Consider the following 20,308-nt stretch of genomic DNA (forward strand, 5'->3'; position numbering starts at 1 on the left):
AGGGAGGGAGAGAATCTCAAGCAGGCTCCATGCCCATTGCAGAGCCTGACATGGGGCTTGATCTCACAACTGCAAGAACATGAACTGAGCTGAAATCAAGAGTTGTATACTCAACTGACTGAGCCACCCAGGCGCCCCTAGAAATTTTTTATAGGTTTTTTTTTTTCCCATTAGATTTCCATTATGATTATCAACTAGTGAAAGGCATTTAAAAAAAAGGAACTGGTGGGGCGCCTGGGTGGCGCAGTCGGTTAAGCGTCCGACTTCAGCCAGGTCACGATCTCGCGGTCCGTGAGTTCGAGCCCCGCGTCAGGCTCTGGGCTGATGGCTCGGAGCCTGGAGCCTGTTTCCGATTCTGTGTCTCCCTCTCTCTCTGCCCCTCCCCCGTTCATTCTCTGTCTGTCTCTGTCCCAAAAAAATAAATAAACGTTGAAAAAGAAAAAAAAAATAAAAAAAAAAATAAAAAAAAGGAACTGGCATTACCAAAGATTATAATTAGTAAATTTTTCTTTATGATAATTAGTAAAAAAAAAATTTTAAGGAAGTGCTGGGGAGAGGGTGCCTGGGTGGCTCAATCAGTTGTGTCCGACTCTTGATTTCATCTCAGGTCATGATCTCACGGGTTTGTGAGTTTGAGCCTTGGCTTCAGGCTTCACGCTGACAGTGTGGAACCTGCTTGAGATTCTCTCTCTCCAGTTCTCTCTCTGCCCCTCCTGCTCTCACTCTCAGAATAATAAATAAACTTAAAAAAAAAAATTGCTGGGGAGGATATATGTATATGTGTCCAAGTATACCCGTAGACAGTCTTTCAATTCTTACTTTAAAAAGCAGACTTTAAATCCTTTTTACCTTTTAAATCTCGTTGGGTGTTTTTCCAAGAAATCCTAAAAATGTACTTGAACTCAGCATTTTGACATATTCAATTTTTTCTCTGTATCTCTTAGTTTTTAAGACTTGTTTGTATTCCTTTTTACTAAATGCAGTATGGAGATTAGGGGTGTTTTCAAGAAACATCACTTTAAAATTATTTTGAAATAGTCTCAAACTTATAAAAATGTCACAAGTACAGTTCAGAAACTTTACCTGAGTGTTTGATAGTTGTCTCCCTGGTATCTCATTACCTCCACATACTTTAGGACATTATTTCCTGTTTCCTAGAAACAAGACTTTTTCTACTATATAACCATAATACAACCATCAAATCAAGAACTTAGTACTAATACAGTACCACCCATCCTTAGACCCCATGTGGATTTTGACAGTTGTCCCATAAAAATGGTCCTTTATGGCATAAGGATCCTGTTCAGAAAGATACTTTGACTTTATCACCTTGATACTTTTGAAGATTACAGTCCAGTTATTTTTGTGGAGTATCCCTCAATTTAGGTTTGTTTGGTGTTTCCTCGTGATGAGATTCAAATTGGGTATCCCTTTAGGAATATCACAAAAGAGATACTGAGTTCTTAAATTCTATGGTATTAAGTGGCAGATGATTTTGATTTGTTTTAATTATTTATTTACAAGGAAACATTTCTTTTAAAAAACGAGCAGTCTTGGATATACATACTAAAAGTTTGTAATCCACCCTGTAGAGGAGAGGAGGTATAAGAGTATACTCTGAAGCAGAAGGTTGAGTGGGGACAAGCCTCTTCCTTGGTACCAAATCCAGGTTTTAAGCTAAAGGTTGTCTGAGTTCAGAGTGTGACAGTGATAGGTAATTAATGCCAAATAATTGCTCACGGGTGTGGCAGGATGCAGCAGTGGGCAAAAAAAAAAAAAGAATATATCATACTCTTACTCCCAAGTGAAACAGTAGTTAAAAAATGTGTATACACATATAAATACATACATACACACATATGGGGTATTCATTCAGCCCAATGCAGTGGTATAGAGATGATCATAACAAAATTAGTAAGATAGTTCTTAGTTATAAAATAACAACCGGGGCGCCTGGGTGGCTCAGTCAGTTGAGTGGCCGACTTCAGCTCAGGTGATGATTTCACAGCTTGTGAGTTCAAGCCCCGCTTCGGGCTGTGTGCTGACAGCTGGAGCCTGCTTTGGATTCTGTGTCTCCCTCTCTCTCTGCCCCTAACCCACTCTCATTCTGTCTCTGTCTCTCTCAAAAATAAATAAACATTAAAAAAAAACATTAAAATAACAACCAAGCCTCTGATTCATGACTCCATATACTGCCGTTCTGAGAACTCCCAGATGGTTTTTTATAAAGTCATTATTATTTCTGACTTCTTAGACTTCCTGCCCTTGGACAAAGCAATTAACTTGCCTGCTTCAGGATCTCTTGGTTTTTAGTAATAATTGCAATGGGGTTTTCATAAATGTTAGTTTCATTTTGCTCATCATTCCAGTCTCTGTTAGAGGAAGTACCAATTAACAGTTACGTGATTATGTGTGTGTGTATTTGTTTTTTCTAGTCCAAGAGAAATTCAGATTGTAATACTTTGTTTATTTTTTTACAGAAAAAGCATGCTTTACGCTGTTATTGTCAAGCCATGCAGGTTTACAAAGGAAAAGGCTGGTCTCTGGCAGAGGATCACATTAACTTCACTATTGGGCGCCAGTCCTATACCCTTAGGCAACTGGACAATGCTGTGTCTGCTTTTAGGCATATTTTAATCAATGAAAGTAAACAATCTGCTGCTCAACAAGGGGCCTTCCTCAGAGAGTATCTTTATGTTTACAAGGTGAATACTTTTCAGGACTAGATATTAAAATTATATTTAAGTTATTACTTTCAGCAAAAAGCATATTCAGTGGTGTCTAGTAGGAGTTTAATAAAATGGCTTTCTTAGAATTTATGTACTTATCTGCCATAATAAAGTGTGGCAGGCTATGCTCTTGAGTCATAGATCTGAGTTGCATTGCTCTTCTACAGTTCTTTACAAGAGGATTTTAATATTTCATTAAGCATTTGATTTATATTGGAATTAAAAACATTCTGGACTATTTCTTCATTATTTCTTTTTTTTGAATCATACAAATTTTTTTATATTGGGTCCTCATACCATCCCTTGGTGAGAAAATACTTCACTGAGACAAGAGGGTAGAAAATACAAAACATTGTTTTACGGAAAAAGTGGAAAGTTGTGAATTTTTTTCTGAAGACCTATGGATAATGAATATTTTATCTGTCCTGCAGAAAAATACCTCTTTCTAAGAAACTTTATTAATTTGAGATCATATGGGTTAGAATTTTGGCAGATAGGATACTGTAATGAGTCACAGGAAGTAAAGTGCACCAAAATTTGGAAGTTTTAACTTGCAAAGAGAGCTAATAGCTAGCTGAGTAACTTTAGGAAGATTCTCTTGGGCCAGAATAAATGAGACCTAAAATTTTATGACTGATGTATCAGTAAAACTATTAATTGTTTATCTTAATATTCTTGCTTAACATGTTTTTAATACCTTGCATATTAAAAAATGAGGAGGCAAATATGAAGGAAATGGAATTTTCTCAAAAAAACTTTTTTCTTTTGTATTTCTCCTAGAACGTAAGTCAGCTGTCACCAGATGGCCCTTTACCGCAGCTACCTTTACCGTATATTAACAGTTCAGCCACACGGGTTTTCTTTGGCCATGACAGACGACCAGCAGATGGTTTGTAAAATTTTATTTTGCCTTTTTACCTAGTGACTATTTTTTTAAGTGCTTTTTTCTTTATTTAAGAAATGATGTTGTAATTGTTAAAGAATGTTTGAAGATAAGTAACTCTACCATGTCACCATCCTGCCACCTTGAAGATAACCACTACTTCAGTGGTTTTTCTTCCGGCTCTAAAAGCTAAAAATAACAAAATAGCTATAATTATAATGGGTTTTCTCACATAATAGGAAAAATGCCCATGTTATTACATACCTCTTGAAAAAAATTTTTTTTTAATGTTTATTTATTTTCGAGAGAGCAAGGGAGCACAAGCAGTAGAGGGGCAGAAAGAGAAAGACACAGAATCCGAAGGAGGCTCCAGGCTCAGAGCTCTGAGTACAGAGCCTGACGTGGGTCTCGAATCCACAAACCATGAGATCATGAGATCGTGACCTGAGCCAAAATCAGATATTTAACCAACTGAGCCACCCAGGCACTCCCATGTTATTATATAATCTTAATGAACAATGTTAATGGCTGTAAGATACTTTATTCAGTACTTATAAAGTACTGTAATGTTTGAATCTTATATAGTTTGACTATTTTCTTCTTTTCCTTATATAAACATTGTGATGGATGTTCTTGTGGATAAAACTTGTTAACTTTTTATTATGGAAATTTATTTATTAATTTATAATTTATTAATAAATTTACTAAATTTATTATGGAAATTTCAAATGTACACAGAAGCAGAGAACAATTGCCAATATTCTGCTGTCCTTGTTGTAAGACTTTTTAAAATATAGGTTTATTTTCTTAGGATTGAACCTTAGAATGGTATACTGGGCCAAGAATATAAATATATTGATGTATGTTAAAGTAAACTTTGTGATTCTGTGTATTGTTATATTTAAGCTTACTATATTTCTCCTTGAGATTTAATTTAGTATTTTATTTAAAAATAAAATGTTTATTTAAAAATAAGATGTTTATGGCAACATTAGTGTTAACAACAACAACAACAAAAAAAGTGAAATAGCAGGAAATGAATTGATAAATTTTGGCATATTTATACAATGGATTCATGCTGTAGAAATAGTTCTGTATGTTTCTACATGGATAATACACCATAATGTTGAGTGAAAACAGTTACAGAACAGTCAAATGTAATTCCATTTCTATAAATTTCAAACATATAAACCAATTCTATGCATTGTTTATGTATATATTCATGTGATCAAGTAAAAAACAAATATGGATGAAAACATTATATTTCAGCTTTGGAATAGCCCTGGGAAGAAGGGCTAGTGGACATGAAGGAGAGCAGTAGGATTTGGGAGGGTTACACAGAGGGCAATAATTCTATCTGTAACATTTATTTTATGAAGAGTATTTGGGATCTTATAACAAACATTGGCATTTGTTAAATTTTAATATATAAATATTTGTTATTCCCCATGTGTTTCTGTATGTTTGAAGTATTTCATATAAAATTATTTGGAATATTAGGAAAAATATATTCTTTCAGAGTCAAGAGGAAAAGAACATCAATGTTATAAGCCAAGTTCCAGTTAGACTAGGGTTAATAAGAGGATATTTTTCTCTCAGATAATTATAGGCAAGAGTGTATATGTATATGTATTTATTCGGATACCTCATATTTTTAAAAAAAATTTTTTTTTTTCAACGTTTATTTATTTTTTTGGGACAGAGAGAGACAGAGCATGAACGGGTTGGGGCAGAGAGAGAGGGAGACACAGAATCGGAAACAGGCTCCAGGCTCCGAGCCATCAGCCCAGAGCCCGACGCGGGGCTCGAACTCACGGACCGCGAGATCGTGACCTGGCTGAAGTCGGACGCTTAACCGACTGCGCCACCCAGGCGCCCCATCATATTTTTATTTAAAATAAGTTTCAGGGGCGCCTGGGTAGTTCAGTCGATTGAGTGTCCGACTCAATTTTGGCTCAGGTCATGATCCCGGGGTTGTGGGATTGAGCTCGGTGTCGGGCTCTGTGCTGAACGTGGAGCCTGCTTAAGACTGACTCTCTCTCTGTGTCTCTGTCTCTCTCTCTCTCTCTCTCTCTCTCACTCTCACTCTCACTCTCTTTCTCTTTCGCCCCACACCCCCACCTCTTCTCCCTCTGCCCTTGTCCCCTGCTTGCGTGCACATTCTGTTTCTCTCTCAAATACAATAATAATAATAATAATAATAATAATAATAATAATAATATAATAATATGTTTCATTGAAGGCAGGTGTTAATAAACGTGTTTAATTGTGACACTTTTTTTTTTAGGTGAAAAGCAAGCAGCTACTCATGTAAGTCTCGATCAGGAATATGACTCTGAATCCTCTCAGCAGTGGCGAGAACTTGAGGAACAAGTTGTAGCTGTGGTTAACAGAGGAGTAGTTCCAACCAATTTCTACCCCACACAATATTGTTTGAATAGTTATTCAGATAACTCAAGATTTCCACTGGCAGTTGTAGAAGGTGATATACTTGAATTTTTATTCATGGTTTTTTGTTTACTTACAGCAGATGCAAGATAATTTTCTATGTGCCAAAAATTACTGGAAGCCAGGCATGCAAAAAATAAATTAGGAATCATAACTTAGTGAGCTGTATGTATAAAACCAGGCACTATGTATGAGATGTAATACTAGTATATAAGTGTGCTATTGGAATATAGAAGAGAGAGTGACATTCGTTAGCACATAGGAATTGGGGAAATCTTCTAGAGGAAGTAGTTTTAAAACTGAATCCTGAATAAATGGACATTTATAAGCTGGTAAAGGACAGTCTAGGCAGAAATGCAGAGCTGTGAAAGTAAGGTGTGTTCAGAGAATTGAAGCATAGGATGGTAGGGGGGGTTTATTGAAGTTACTAATTTAGGCCTTTCTTTTTGTAGAACCAATAACAGTGGAAGTGGCTTTTAGAAATCCTTTGAAGGTTCCACTTTTGTTGACTGATTTGTCATTGCTATGGAAGTTTCAACCTAAAGATATTAGTGGAAAGGATAATGAAGAAGTTAAAGAACTAGTAAGTTATTAAAAGGTATTTGTAATAAGCATGTTTCAGTAATAGCCTAACAGATGCATAACATTTCAATATTTTCTGTTCAGTGAACTACACTTATTCTTTTTTATGCCTGTTTTCCCTAGCTATAAAAAGTATGATATATGCATATTGTTGAAAATAGAGAATACAAAGAACATACAGAATAAAGATAAATCTGTCTTCTCAGTATTTAGAAATAACCACTTTAACACTTTTCTATATATCTTTCCAGTAATTTCTATTTGTATGTTTTCTCTCATATATGGGATTTTAAAAATATTGTGTATGTTGTTTTTTTTTTCATTCTGTTGATTTGTATGTGTATCTTGATATTAACATGTCTTAATATTTCATTTCTGTGTAATATTCCATCATGGATGATCTATAAGCTCTTCTGTGTCTCCATTGATAGTTGTTTTAGAAGTTTCCATTTGTTTACTATCCTCATAATTCAATGGTAAAAATTTGGGTGTATACTTTTTTCATCCTGATAATTTCTGTAGTAATGATTCCTAGGCATGAAGTTAAAAAATTTTAGGGAATAAGTATGTTAGTGCTCTTTTGGTTTCCCAAGAGGTCATACCAAAGCTTTTTACCAGCAACACATGGGATTGGATATCTCATCTTTGCAACATTAAGCATTCTTATTTATAAAAAAGCATCTTAATTGATTTACTAGGTATGAAAAATGCTGTTTTACTTTATTATTTTCCATCTCATTCATTAATTTCTGGTGAAGTTGAAGATCTTGGATTTCCTTTTTTTGGATTATCTTTATATGTGTTTTATCTTTTTCTTATTCGTGTCTGTAATAAGCTCTTTATCTATGATAGTTTTTTGTTTTTTTTTTTTTTAAGTTTATTTTGAGAGAGCACACACACACTTGTCAAGGAGGAGCGGAGATAGAATCCCAAGCAGGCTCTGTGCTCACGAACCATGAGATCATGACCTGAGCTAAAATCAAGAGTTGAACACTTAACTGACTGAGCCACCCAAGCACCCACCCCTAAGATAGTTATTATTGAAGTAGGAATGACTTGGACAAATAATCTTTATTACCAAGCTGATTGTAACAGAAATAACTGGGAAAAATAATTTTTTTTTCCACTTACTGGGCTATTCACCACTATCTACTATATAACTTTTACTTCTTTGTACTACCTTGATATATGCTTTAATCATTATTTTGGAACTGGGAAATATCCCAACATTTTGGCATTGATTTATGAAGGGAGAACTGGAAAGAGATGTATGTCGTACTAAACTTTACTATTAAATTATTTCTCTTGGAGTGTTTTGATTTTTAAAGATTTCCTTCTGTAAAGTCTTGTTGGTTAAATTCATTGAAGACGTTTTGTGATTACACTCATTGTGGATAGTTCCAAAGATTGAGATTTTGTAGGCTCTATTCTGACTTGAATTTTAGCAACTCCATGAATTTTTCTAATTTTTTTTTTCTGATGCCTGGAATACAAATAAGCTTATGAATGGTTCACTCTTGGTACAGTTTTTTAAAAGATCCATTAGCTTTTTAGTATATTAGTCTGTTTAATATATTAAATTTTAAAGGAGGTTTATTAAAGTGAGATTTTTCATTGTGTATAATTAAGTTATACTTTATCTTGTAAATTTCAAACTCTTTGGATTTCTTCATAACTTTCTGCTGCTGGTGGACTAAGATACTGAACTGAAATTTAGGGAAATGTAATTTTAATTTATTGTGTGAAATAACTAACTTCATGGTAAAAGTAAAACAGTGTTTATGAGGACCAGCTTTACCCCAAGTGTGAGCCAGTTAACTGTGCTTTGTTACATGACCAAAGATTATAGTCTCTTACAGAAGTCATTGATTTGGAGGAGGCCTTTTTTTTTGTTCTCTCCTACTGCCCTTATTGTCCACCAGTCTTTTATGCATGTTGCTTAGGCTGCCATTACTCGATACAATTGGACAATGTGGAAAAAGAGGCCAGTCAGAGTAAAAGATGGAGAAATTTGCTCTTACTGCAAAATTAAACTAAGCGGCCATTTTGGCCATTGTTGACAGTTAGTAGCTGAACTTTATGTCTTGAAGTTTTATCCTCTTGGTGGCTGCAGCTTTGAGTAGATCACTTATCCTCCTCACTTGAATTGGACTGAATGAAATAGAAAAATATATCACGTGTTAGATCACTCCAGGTGTGAAAGTAAAAAAAAAAAAAACAACTTTGTATATTGATTAGCACATAGTAAGAAACTGGTAAATGCTAACTGTAATTATTGTTATTGTTCTTAAATGTTGACGTATAGGAATGTTAATATTCTTCTGATACTTTTCATTAGAATATGTATTTTACAAAATATTTTTCAGGTAACAGGTGAACCTAAAATGATTGGAACTGAAGTTATTTCAGAATTTTTAATTAACAGTGAAGAATCTAAAGTGGTAATTATTTTCTTATTTTTATGTCTTAAGAAAAAGTAAGTTGGAAACAAATTTAAAAAACCAATTTATTAGGTTTATTTTATATTCTTATTGTCTTAAAAGCTAAAATTTGGAAGATTCGGAAACAGGAATTGCACAAGAGGAAATTGGTGGGAGAAGAGTAGTCTGGTTTGTTAATTTGGCTTGTTAATTTTCAAAGAAGCCTGGTGCAATGTTTTTTGTTTTGTTTTGTTTTTTTTGTGGGGTGGTCAGTATGGTAATTTCATATGACATTTGGTTGGCCAGAATATTTTGGTTTTTGTTGACTTTGAAGTATTAGTTAAGATCTGTGCCTGTAATTGTAGAATTTACAGAATTTACAGATTTTTCTTTTGAAGCAAATGCTTTCCAGTATAATAAATTAATTCATTATTCAAAAGCTTAGGTCATGACTTTCAATTTCTGCAATATTACAGAATTTAGATATTGCACTATTTAAGATATTATGAAAACAGATAATAAGAGTGACTTAAATATCTCCACAGGCAAGACTAAAGCTCTTTCCCCATCACATAGGGGAGCTGCATATTCTCGGAGTTGTTTATAATCTTGGCACTATTCAGGGCTGCATGACAGTAGATGGCATTGGTTCTCTTCCTGGATGTCACACAGGTAAAACCATAGCATTGCTAAACAGATACAAAACTAGTAATTAAATCTTCATAAAATAAAATGAATGAAAATAGCATGTTTTAAAAATGGGTCTAATGTACCTTTAACCAAGGCAGTTAGATTATTTGGATTATTTTAAACTCTGCCATTGCTTCAAAAATAAACAACTGTATTCCTTTCTAATGTATTTTGTATTTGCAAAGTAAGTAAGTCTCATTTCTCCTAAATAAAAAATTGAGCAGCATACAGTAGGTATGGTTAAACATAAAAGTAAAATATGACTAATTCTTTGATGATTGATGCTACTCAGTAATTGTCTAGAATTTTTCTAGAAATAATATGAAAGTTACAGTATTCAAGCTAAATTTATGTCACTTAACATATCAAATTATTTTAGGGCATTGATTATTTTTTGTTTCAGGAAAACATTCCTTGAGTATGTCAGTCAGAGGGAGACAGGATTTAGAAATTCAAGGTCCTCGACTTAACAATACAAAAGAAGAGAAAACATCTATCAAATATGGTCCTGATCGACGTTTAGATCCCATTATCACGGAGGAAATGCCACTGTTGGAGGTATTTCACTTTTTAAAATTTCATGGACTTAATAAATTATAAGGTCAGATAATATTTTCAGTAAATTAATTGTAGACTTTGAAGGTACTGATGTTACATTGAACCATACTTTTTAATTATTGCTAAGCTAGGGTTAAATAGGTCTAATTTACAAAGATAAGTCACAGCCAGGTTATAAAATATAAACCTCAAAATATTGATGGAAATTGAGAAAATGCATTTAAAGAACACTTTATTAAAATCACTGGCTCTTTTTTGATAAGGTACACAAATAATATAGGAATTAATGCTTGTAAAAAGTTTACACAAAATAGATAAATATATTCATAAGAAACAATATTCCCTTTATTCTCTCTGTTTTCCTACCCCACCCTACTTTTATGCCATATAAGTTCCAGCTTTTTTAGTTGCAGAAGATAGAAACTGATGCTAGGGAGCATAAGCCAAAAAAGAGAAAATGTATTATTTAGTTAAAGGATATTGGAACATCTCTTGGAAACTGAAGTATTCTAGAACAGTAAGTCTCAGAAAAATAAGGACTTGGCACCTCCAGGAAATTTAGCAGCAAATGTTTGTGAGCCTTTAGAAAGCATTGCTTTTGATAGGACCTTAGTTTAACAGCTTTTCCAGTCTTTGTGCCACTTTATTACTAGTTTCAAGTTTCTAGGAGAGAAATCTGGCCTACCTTGGATCAGTTGTCTACCTGAGAGGCAGACCAGTGGCAGGGTTGTATAGTATTACAGACACTGGCAGAAGGTCTTTCCTCCTGCATCCTCAAGTTTTCTTTGTAGGGGAGTTAGAAGCTTAGCCACTTACCTTTTACAAGTGCTCGTGATATTAAATTGGCGTTTTCTCCTTTCAGACCTTTCACTGAACACTTATGTATAGTTTTAGTAATTATAAATGGAATCATACTGCACATTTTATCCTTACTTTTTGTCTTTAAAAACATAACTTGGTCTTTGTTTTCATTCAGTAAAAATTCCTTATTTTACAGCTATATATGGTATTCCTTTATTTAGATACCATAATGTATTTTAACCATTTGTCTGTTGTTGAGTGTGGTTCTGGTTTTTCATCATTACTGATAGTTCTGCAGTAAATCACATTATGTATATACTTTGTGTTCTAGTTTAGACTAAAGTGGAATTGCTCGGTCAAAGGATATATAAATAAAATGTTTTGTAACATACTACAGAATTACCTTCGGCAAGGCTATAGCAATTTGCACTTACCTTGAGCATGAGAATATCTGTTGTCTCACATTTATGACATACTGGGTATTATCACTTTTTTTTTTTTTTTTTTACTTTTGCAAATCAGATTGGTGAAAAAAGACATTCTTTTTATTTACATTTCTCTGATGTCTGATAAGATTGATCAATCTTCATACGTTTTTTGTTCATATGATTTTTTTTCTTCTATATGTTTATATGATTACCTGTTGATACCCTTTGAATTGGGTACCATTTCCCTTTTCTCATTGGATGGTTTTTATGGGCACTAATCCTATGCCTGTATGGGGAGGGGGAGGTATACTCATTAAAAAAGTAAAGGGGAGTGTTGTGTTTGAGGGAGGGTATTGCTGAGCCACATGTATTCTGCCCAAGATTTACACTTGGTTAATTATGGTTCACTTAAAGAGTTATGTAGGGCGAAAAAAAAAAAAAAAAAAAAAGACTTATGGACTGACTTCAGTGCTAGCTTCTGCTTGATAAATATTTTATATATTTTAACTTTGATTTGGTGTCTTTCACCATGTTAAAGCTTTTAACATATATGAAGGCCTATCTGATTGTCCTTTGTTGCTTCTGAGTTTTACAAACACTTTTAAGAAACTTCTATAGTCAAAACTTGTACCGTTTTATTTTTTAATGTCTGTGTTCTGTTTTAAATCCAAGGGAATAATGTCAAACTTTATTTTTACCGTTAATTGAATATTGGCAACTCATTATACCATCTTTCTAATATACTAATATCCTTAAAGTGTGTATACCTATTCTTGCCGATAATAATTCCTCATCTTTCTTTGTCAATACTATAATCTTGCTTTATAATTTTTTGAATCTGACAAACCAGATTAAAAATTAATCTTTAATTTTTTTCTTTTTTCTTATACTTGTGCCATTTTTGTATAAGCCTGTCAAGTTCCCGTAGTAATGCATTGGATTTTTATTAGGATTTGCATTGCTACACCTAGGAGTTCTAAGGCTGAAGATGGATTGAAATGAGTTGGGATCCAAATTTTATTTTAGGGCTATTCATCATTATAGCTAGCTAGCTGTTTGTTTGTTTGTTTGTTTATTTATTTATTTATTTATTTATTTATTGTTTTTCAGTTTATATGTATTGAGAGAGAGAGTGCATGTGTGAGCAGGGAAAGAAAGGTCAGAGAGAGAGAGGGAGGGAGAGAATCCCAAGCAGGCTGTGCACTGTCCACACAGAGGCACACAGGACTCAATCTCACAAGTGTGAGATCATGACCTGAGCTGAAATCAGGAGTTGGATGCATAATCGACTAAGCCATCCAGGCGCCCCCCATCATTATAGTTTAGAAGTCACTAATTTATACAGTTTGCTTGGAATTCTATACATAAGAATTTCCTAGAGCTTACTTTTGAAAGGGAAGATTCTGACCCCTCTGGTTAATTGAAATCAGTCCATTGAGGACACCAGAATACTCAGTTTTTATAGCTTACCCTTTTTTTTTTTTAAGCTTATTTATTTATTTTGAGAGTGTGAGAGAGCATGAGTAGGAGAGGGGCAGAAAGAATAAGAGAGAGAGAGAGAGAGAGAGGGAGAGAGAATGAATCCCAAGCAGGCCCTGCATTGTTAGTGCAGAGCCCGACTCAGGGCTTGATCTCAGGAACTGAACCGTGAGATCACGACCCTAACCAAGATCAAGAGTTGGATGCTTAACTGACTGAGCCACCCAGCTTATACTTTTCATTGTATCTGATGATTAAGATGTTCTTTGTTACTAAGATTGGTAAAAGTACACATGGTTTTTAAGTGTGGTACTTCTCAGATGATAGATTATTACGTATAGAGCCTTTCTTTTAGACTTTTTTCTAAGCTCCATCTCTAATTATCTGACCTTGGAAAGTTTCTTCTCTTACGAAATGAGGAAAATTGAACCAGATGATGTTTAATTTTAAATGTTTAACTGAGTAGTCTTTAAAATTATTTTGTTTTTGATATTGCTCATTCTGTATTTAAGTTTTCTTCTTGCATACCATAGTGGTTTAAAAAAACACTTTATTGTTATAGATGTAATTTTCCTTGCAGAAGGTAGAATATGTAGAGGACCTCTTATTCTACATAGTAACAACGGGTGTTTGGTTGATTAAACAAAAAAGCTTGTAGTGAATAACAAAAAAACCCCACAATAGATCCATACCATAAATATTTTGCCTTAAGAAAATACACAAATGTACATTTATTCACTGTCTTGCCATCCTCTTACCTTGGGGGGGGAAGGATTTAGGTCAGAGGCCTTTTCTTTAAATTTTTTTTAATGTTTGTTTATTTTGAGAGAGAGAAAGAGAGAGAACATGCATGAGCAGGGGAGGGGCAGAGAGAAAGGGAGACATAGAATCTGGAGCAGGCTCCAGGCTCGAGCTGTCAGCACAGAGCCCACTGTGGGGCTCAAACTCGTGAACTGTGAGATCATGACCTGAGCTGAAGTTGAACACTTAATTAGCCAACTGAGCCATCCACGCACCCCATTTTCATATCCACTTTTAAAGCTTCTGACATCCACAGAATTTATCTGCTTTCCTTAAGACTATGGCCATAGTGAAATTCCTTTCAAACTTAGATTAAGAAACAGGTTTTTCCACTGGATTTTTATAACTCCTCTGGGACTACTAGTCATAACTTCATTAGAACATTTTTTCTTACACTTTTACCTTTGTGTTCCTCTTTTCTTGGATACTTTCAGTGTACCTCTGATATTTACACTTAAGGATCTTTTATTTATTTTTTTAAATTTTATTTTATCTATTTTGAGAGAGAGTGTGCATATGCACGGAGGACGGGCAGAGAGAGGGGGAGAGAGAATCCCAAGCAGGCTCTGCACTGCCAGTACAGAGCCTGTATGGGGCTCAAACTAACAAACCATGATACCATGACCTGAGGAGAAAGCAAGAGTCAAATGCCCAGCCACCCAGGCTCCTGACTTAAGGGGAAATGCAGATAACTTACTAGATGGTTGGTAGCCCATATTTCTACCTCTGTAATACAGGTTCACATTCCCTTATCTGAAATCCTGAGGCCGGATGTGTGTTGGAAATTTTTTTCTCCTTTAATTTTTAGAAATTGTGTGTGTGTGTGTGTGTGGTTTTTTATATAAAGTGTTATGTAACCCCTGTTGGGTTTGTGGTAGCATCTGGAAATCAAGCAAATTAATATTGTGTGACTGAACCATAGGACTATCACACTAAATGGGAAAGGGTATAAAAAGCCTCTGTTAGATCGGGTTTTGTTCCCATGTGAGTTACTAAACGTTTGAGGTCATTTGGAGCTTTTTGGTTTTAAAATTATGGATATGGAATCATGGATCTGTACATTTCTCCCATTTAAGACTTATGGGGTATCTTTTCATCTTGTGTAAATAAATAGTTGAGCTACTTTTCAAGTTGACATTGATAAGGGCTTTTCAACTGACAATTATTTAATTCACATAGCTATGTTAAATTTCTTATAACTTCTCTTACCCATAGTCTACACAGTCGTCAGAGTTTTGCTGATACTCACTTGTCACTGATGTTTTGTCTTTAATTCATACCTCTGACATCTGCTGTTGAATAACATTTTCTAAAATGGTATTGTTAATTGCCACATATTCAGGGAGATATCAAAGAGAATTAATGAAATTCTCTTTATAAAGAAATATAACAACTTATTATTCATTAGAGGTTTGGAATTTTTAACAGACAATATAATAATATTTTTTCCCTCCAATGCAGGTATTCTTTATACATTTCCCTACAGGGCTCCTTTGTGGAGAAATCCGAAAAGCATATGTAGAGTTTGTCAATGTCAGCAAAAGTCCTCTTACTGGATTGAAGGTTGTTTCTAAACGTCCAGAGTTCTTTACTTTTGGTGGTAACACAGCTGTTCTAACACCACTGAGTCCTTCAGCTTCTGAGAACTGTAGTGCTTACAAGACTGTTGCGACAGACTCTACCGCTGTGTGTACGGCACTCATATCATCGGCTTCCTCTGTAGACTTTGGCATTGGCATAGGGAGTCAGCCAGAGGTGATTCCTGTTCCCCTTCCTGACACTGTTCTTCTACCTGGAGCTTCAGTCCAGCTACCAATGTGGTTACGTGGGCCAGATGAAGAAGGTGTCCATGAAATTAACTTTTTGTTTTACTATGAAAGTGTTAAAAAGCAGCCTAAGATCCGGTGAGTATTATAAAACTTTCTTGATTTAAGCTCTGTGTTTAATGTATGTGCACAAATTCAAATAAACATTTTGATATTTGTTAACATCTGTCATTGTTTATTTAAAAAATTACCCCCTTCTGTATTATGCATGATGTCTATAATTGAGTTTGTCCCTAATCTAAGTTCTAAGTAGCCAAAAGTGAAAAAAAATTAGGCTACTATAATCTTCTTAGTGGCTTCTGTCTGTTAACTTCATGATTCTCTGATTCGACCAAGTACCAGGGCCAAAGTTACCACATAATAATGAAGTTCACAGGTACCATTTGTATGTGAAAACAACCTGTCGATAGTCATCCTGTTTCAAGAAAATTACTTTGTTTTACCTTTCCTTTTCCCTGTGCCCTCTTCTGACTCCTGGGAATGTATGGGGGGAAAATATATATTTGCAGAACAGGTGATTAGAGTGGTGTTATAATAAGGGTCACTGAAGAAATTTACCTTGGCACTCACAAGGGTCTGTGGCCTATAAATCATTAAACAACAGGTTATTTTATTTGTGATAATGCTGCTGTCATTTTTATAAAATTAACTAGGAATAATTGTATTACTCCATTTATTAATGGAATATCTAAAATATCTAAGACTTCTGAGGACAAAATGATACAGTATTTATAATGGGGACATATTAGATACTCAATAATATTCTCCTTCAGAGTACAATAGAGCATACTCTGGCCAAGGCAGTCAGAGAAGGCTTTGTAGAATATAGTAGTGGTGAAATGACCTTCCAAGGAAAGTAAAGATTTCAAAATTTGGGTATCAAGGGGGATAGGCAAGAGAGTAGTGGGTGTTCCAGGGAGTGGTTGTATATATGAATGAAGATTTGCAAATTAGGAAATATAAACTGAATATAGTTAGTTTGGTCACAGTGTAAAATATGTGTAAAAGAAGGGAAAATTGTTAGAAGTAATGAATTCAGTAAAGTCGTAGGATCCAAAATTAGCATACAGAGATTGATTGCATTTCTAGATGCTAATAATGAACTATCAGAAAAAGAAGTTAAGAAACCGGTCCTATTTACAATTGCGTAAAAAAGAATAAAATACCTAGGAATAAATTTAACCAAGGAGATAAAAGACCTGTACTGTGAAAACTGTAAGACATTGATGAAAGAAATTGAAGATGACATAAATAAATGGAAAGATACACTGTGTTCATGGATTGGAAGAATTAATATTGTTAATATGTTCATACTTCCCAAAGCAATCGACAGATTCAGTTCAAACCCCATCAGAATACGATTGGCATTTTTTACAGAATGAGAACAAAGAATCCTAAAATTTGTGTTGAACCACAAAAGACCCCAAATAGCCAAAGCATTCTGGAGAAAGAAGAATAAAGCTGGAACTGTCATGCTACCTGATTTCAAACTATACTACAAAGCTATAGTAATCAATACAGTATGATACTGGGATGAAAATAGACACACATCAGTGGAACACGATAGAAAACCCAGAAATAAATACATGCATATGTGGTCAATTAATCTTGACCAGGGAGGCAAGAATATACAATGGAGAAGATAGTTTCTTCGATAAATGACGTTGGAAAAATGGGACAACTGCATATAAAAGAATGAACCTGGACCATTACCTTACATCATAAACAAAGATAATTCACAATGGAGTAAAGACTTGAATGCAAGATTTTAAACCATAAAACTCCTAGAAGAAAACATAGGCAGTGAGCTCTTTGATACTGATCTTAGCAATATTCTTTTGGACCAGTGTTTTCAGGCAAGGGCAGCAAAAGCGAAAACAAATGGGATCACATCAAACTAGAAAGCTTTTGCACAAAGAAACCATCAGCAAAACAAAAAGGCATCCTACTGAATGGGACAGAGTATTTGTAGATCATATATCCAACAAGGGGTTAATATCCAAAAATATAAATAACTTACACAATTAATATTAAGAACACCCCAATTTAGGGGCGCCTGGTTGGCTCAGTCGGTTAAGTGTCAACTCTTGGTTTTGGCTCAGGTCATGAATTTGCAGTTTGTGAGTTCGAGCCCCACGTTGGGCTCCTCACTGATGGTACAGAGCCTGCTTGGGATTCTCTCTCCCTTTCTCTCTGCCCCTCCCCCACTTACTCAAAATAAATAAACTTTAAAAAAAATTTAAAAAAGAAAAAAAAATCCCAATTTAAAAATGGGCAGGGATCTAAGTAGACATTTTTCCGAAGACCTACCGATGGCCAACAGGCACAAGAGAAGATGCTCAGCATCACTAATCAAGGAAATGCACATCAAAACCACAATGAGCTATTACTTCACACTTGTCAGATTGGCTGTTATCAAAGACACAAAGTAATATATATTGGTGAGGATGTGGAGAAAAAGGAACCCACATATACACTGTTAGTGGATATGTGAATTGGTACAGCCACTTAGAAAAACAATATGGAAGTTTCTCAAAAAATTAAAATGGAACTACCATATAAAGCAATTTCAATTCTGGTATTTATCTGGAGAAAACAAAATCACCAATCCAAAGAGATACATACATTCCTTTGTTCACTGCTGTATTATTTATAATATTAGCCAAGTTGTGGAGGCAACCTAGGTGTCCTGTTGATAAGGATAAAGATGTGCAATGCGCATGTGTACACAAACACACTCAGAGGAACGTTACTCAGCCATAAAGAGGAATGAAATCTTGTCATTTGTGATTACATGGGTGGAGACCTGGACGGGTATTATGCTATGTAAAATAAGACCACATTATTTCACCTGTAGGTGGAATCCAAAAAAAACAGAAACAGACTCATAGAAGAAAGAAGCTGTTGGTTACCAGAGTAGGGAGGAGTTGGTGGAGTAGGCGAAATAGGTGAAGGGGATTAAGAGGTACAAATTTTCAATTATAAAAGAAGTCATGAGGATGCAATGTACAGTGTAGGGAATATAGTCAGTAATACTGCAATAGCTTTGTATGATAGGTGGTCACTAGATTTATCAAAGGGATCATCTCATAATATATAAAAATACTGAATCACTATGATTCATCCCTGAAACTAATAGGATATTATATTTCAATTGTACTTTAAAAAAAAAATTATGGGGCGCCTGGGTGGCTCAGTCAGTTAAGTGTCTGACTTCGGCTCAGGCCATGATCTCACAGTTTGTGAGTTCTAGCCCCGCGTTGGGCTATGTGCTAACAGCTCAGAACCTGGATCCTGCTTTGGATTCTGTGTCTCCCTCTCTCTCTGCCCCTCCCCCACTCACACTCTGTCTCTCTCTGTCTCAAAAATAAGTAAATGTGAAACATTTAAAAAAAAATTTAGGAGGTAACATTAAAAACAAAAGTAACGGGGAATTAACATGGAAATGTAAATAGCTGTATTGTGGAGGGCTTTGAATGCCAAGTTAAAGTTTGAAGTTTACTTGATAGGGGATCAGTTACTTTGGAACCACTGTCAGAGAAGAAGCATAATGAGGACATTGCTGCATGAAAATTATTTTCCTGTGCTAGACTGATGAGTTTGGTAAGCAGACATGCCTAGAGTCAAGGTGACTATTAGTTTCCTTCTGAACTGAGAAGAATTGAACGGAAGTTACACTACATAATTTTACTTTATTATTCTGTTTTTGTTTTGTTTTCTGAGTATAAGTGGTCCTGAGAGCAATTAGGTTTTAAAAGCTTTATTTGGAATTAGAGAATCATAACACATGGAGAGGTTCTTACATTAAACTTGCTATTTTTTATTTCTTCAGTCACAGAATATTAAGACACACTGCAGTCATTTGTACCAGCCGATCTTTGAATGTACGGGCCACTGTCTGCAGAAGTAATTCTCTTGAAGATGAGGAGGGCAGAGGGGGCAATATGTTAGTCTTTGTGGATGTGGAAAATACCAATACTGTAAGTTGGTTTAAAACTAAATTTTATTTTTAATTATAGTGGAAGTGTTTCCTTTATTTTTAGTAAAGGATTCTTTTTTCACAAGATAGCATAAGCTAGGAATTTAGGAATATTCATATACAACAGTGTGAAAACGTCTTAATTTTCTATTAGCTTTGTGATTTTAAGTCTCTTCAAATAAAATGACCTGGTGGCATTAATATGATACCATTATCATATCATATCATATCATATGAAAGGTAGCCCTATACGTGAGTAATTAAACCCAAAAGAGATCTGATAGAGTGCTTTCTAGTCTCACCATTCAGAATCTGTTGATGTAATTAAATTTACAAAGTTCTGTATTAGGATTTTCCATTCAGTATTATTAACTTGATAATCGTCACTTACATATTTCTGAGGGTACCATTTTCCTTATATAAAGCATTTCAAACATTTTATCATTCCTGTTTATTTATATACTCTAAATATAAAAATGAGTATTAAAGAAGGAAATGTGATCTCATTATTAAAATAACATGTTAGTGGGGCACCTGGGTGGCTCAGTTGGTAAGGCCATTGATCTCAGCTCAGGTCTTGGTCTCAGGGTTGTGAGTTCGAGCCCTGCATTGCACTCCACTCTGGGCATGAAGCCTACTTAATAATAATAAGATAGCATCTTAGCATCAAATTGATTCAGTTCA

The 20,308-nt window shown here is 34.7% G+C and overlaps 1 protein-coding gene across 2 annotated transcripts in view; it reads left to right on the top strand.

The window, feature by feature from the left end:
• The window catches only part of TRAPPC8 (trafficking protein particle complex subunit 8), an 84,016-nt gene that overhangs the window by 42,873 nt on the left and 20,835 nt on the right, over positions 1 to 20,308 (top strand). For both annotated transcript variants that reach the window (XM_047086937.1, XM_047086938.1), the window contains exons 13-21: positions 2,481 to 2,705; positions 3,510 to 3,618; positions 5,900 to 6,094; positions 6,513 to 6,643; positions 9,009 to 9,083; positions 9,608 to 9,734; positions 10,156 to 10,310; positions 15,281 to 15,723; positions 19,478 to 19,625. In XM_047086937.1, coding sequence (XP_046942893.1) covers positions 2,481 to 2,705; positions 3,510 to 3,618; positions 5,900 to 6,094; positions 6,513 to 6,643; positions 9,009 to 9,083; positions 9,608 to 9,734; positions 10,156 to 10,310; positions 15,281 to 15,723; positions 19,478 to 19,625 — 1,608 coding nt within the window. The remainder of the gene's footprint in view (positions 1 to 2,480; positions 2,706 to 3,509; positions 3,619 to 5,899; positions 6,095 to 6,512; positions 6,644 to 9,008; positions 9,084 to 9,607; positions 9,735 to 10,155; positions 10,311 to 15,280; positions 15,724 to 19,477; positions 19,626 to 20,308) is intronic.

Source organism: Lynx rufus, unplaced genomic scaffold (assembly GCF_022079265.1).
Source record: "Lynx rufus isolate CCGP_SWC_20201006 ecotype Redwood Valley unplaced genomic scaffold, mLynRuf1.p SCAF_22, whole genome shotgun sequence".
NCBI classification, from domain to species: Eukaryota; Metazoa; Chordata; class Mammalia; order Carnivora; family Felidae; genus Lynx; species Lynx rufus.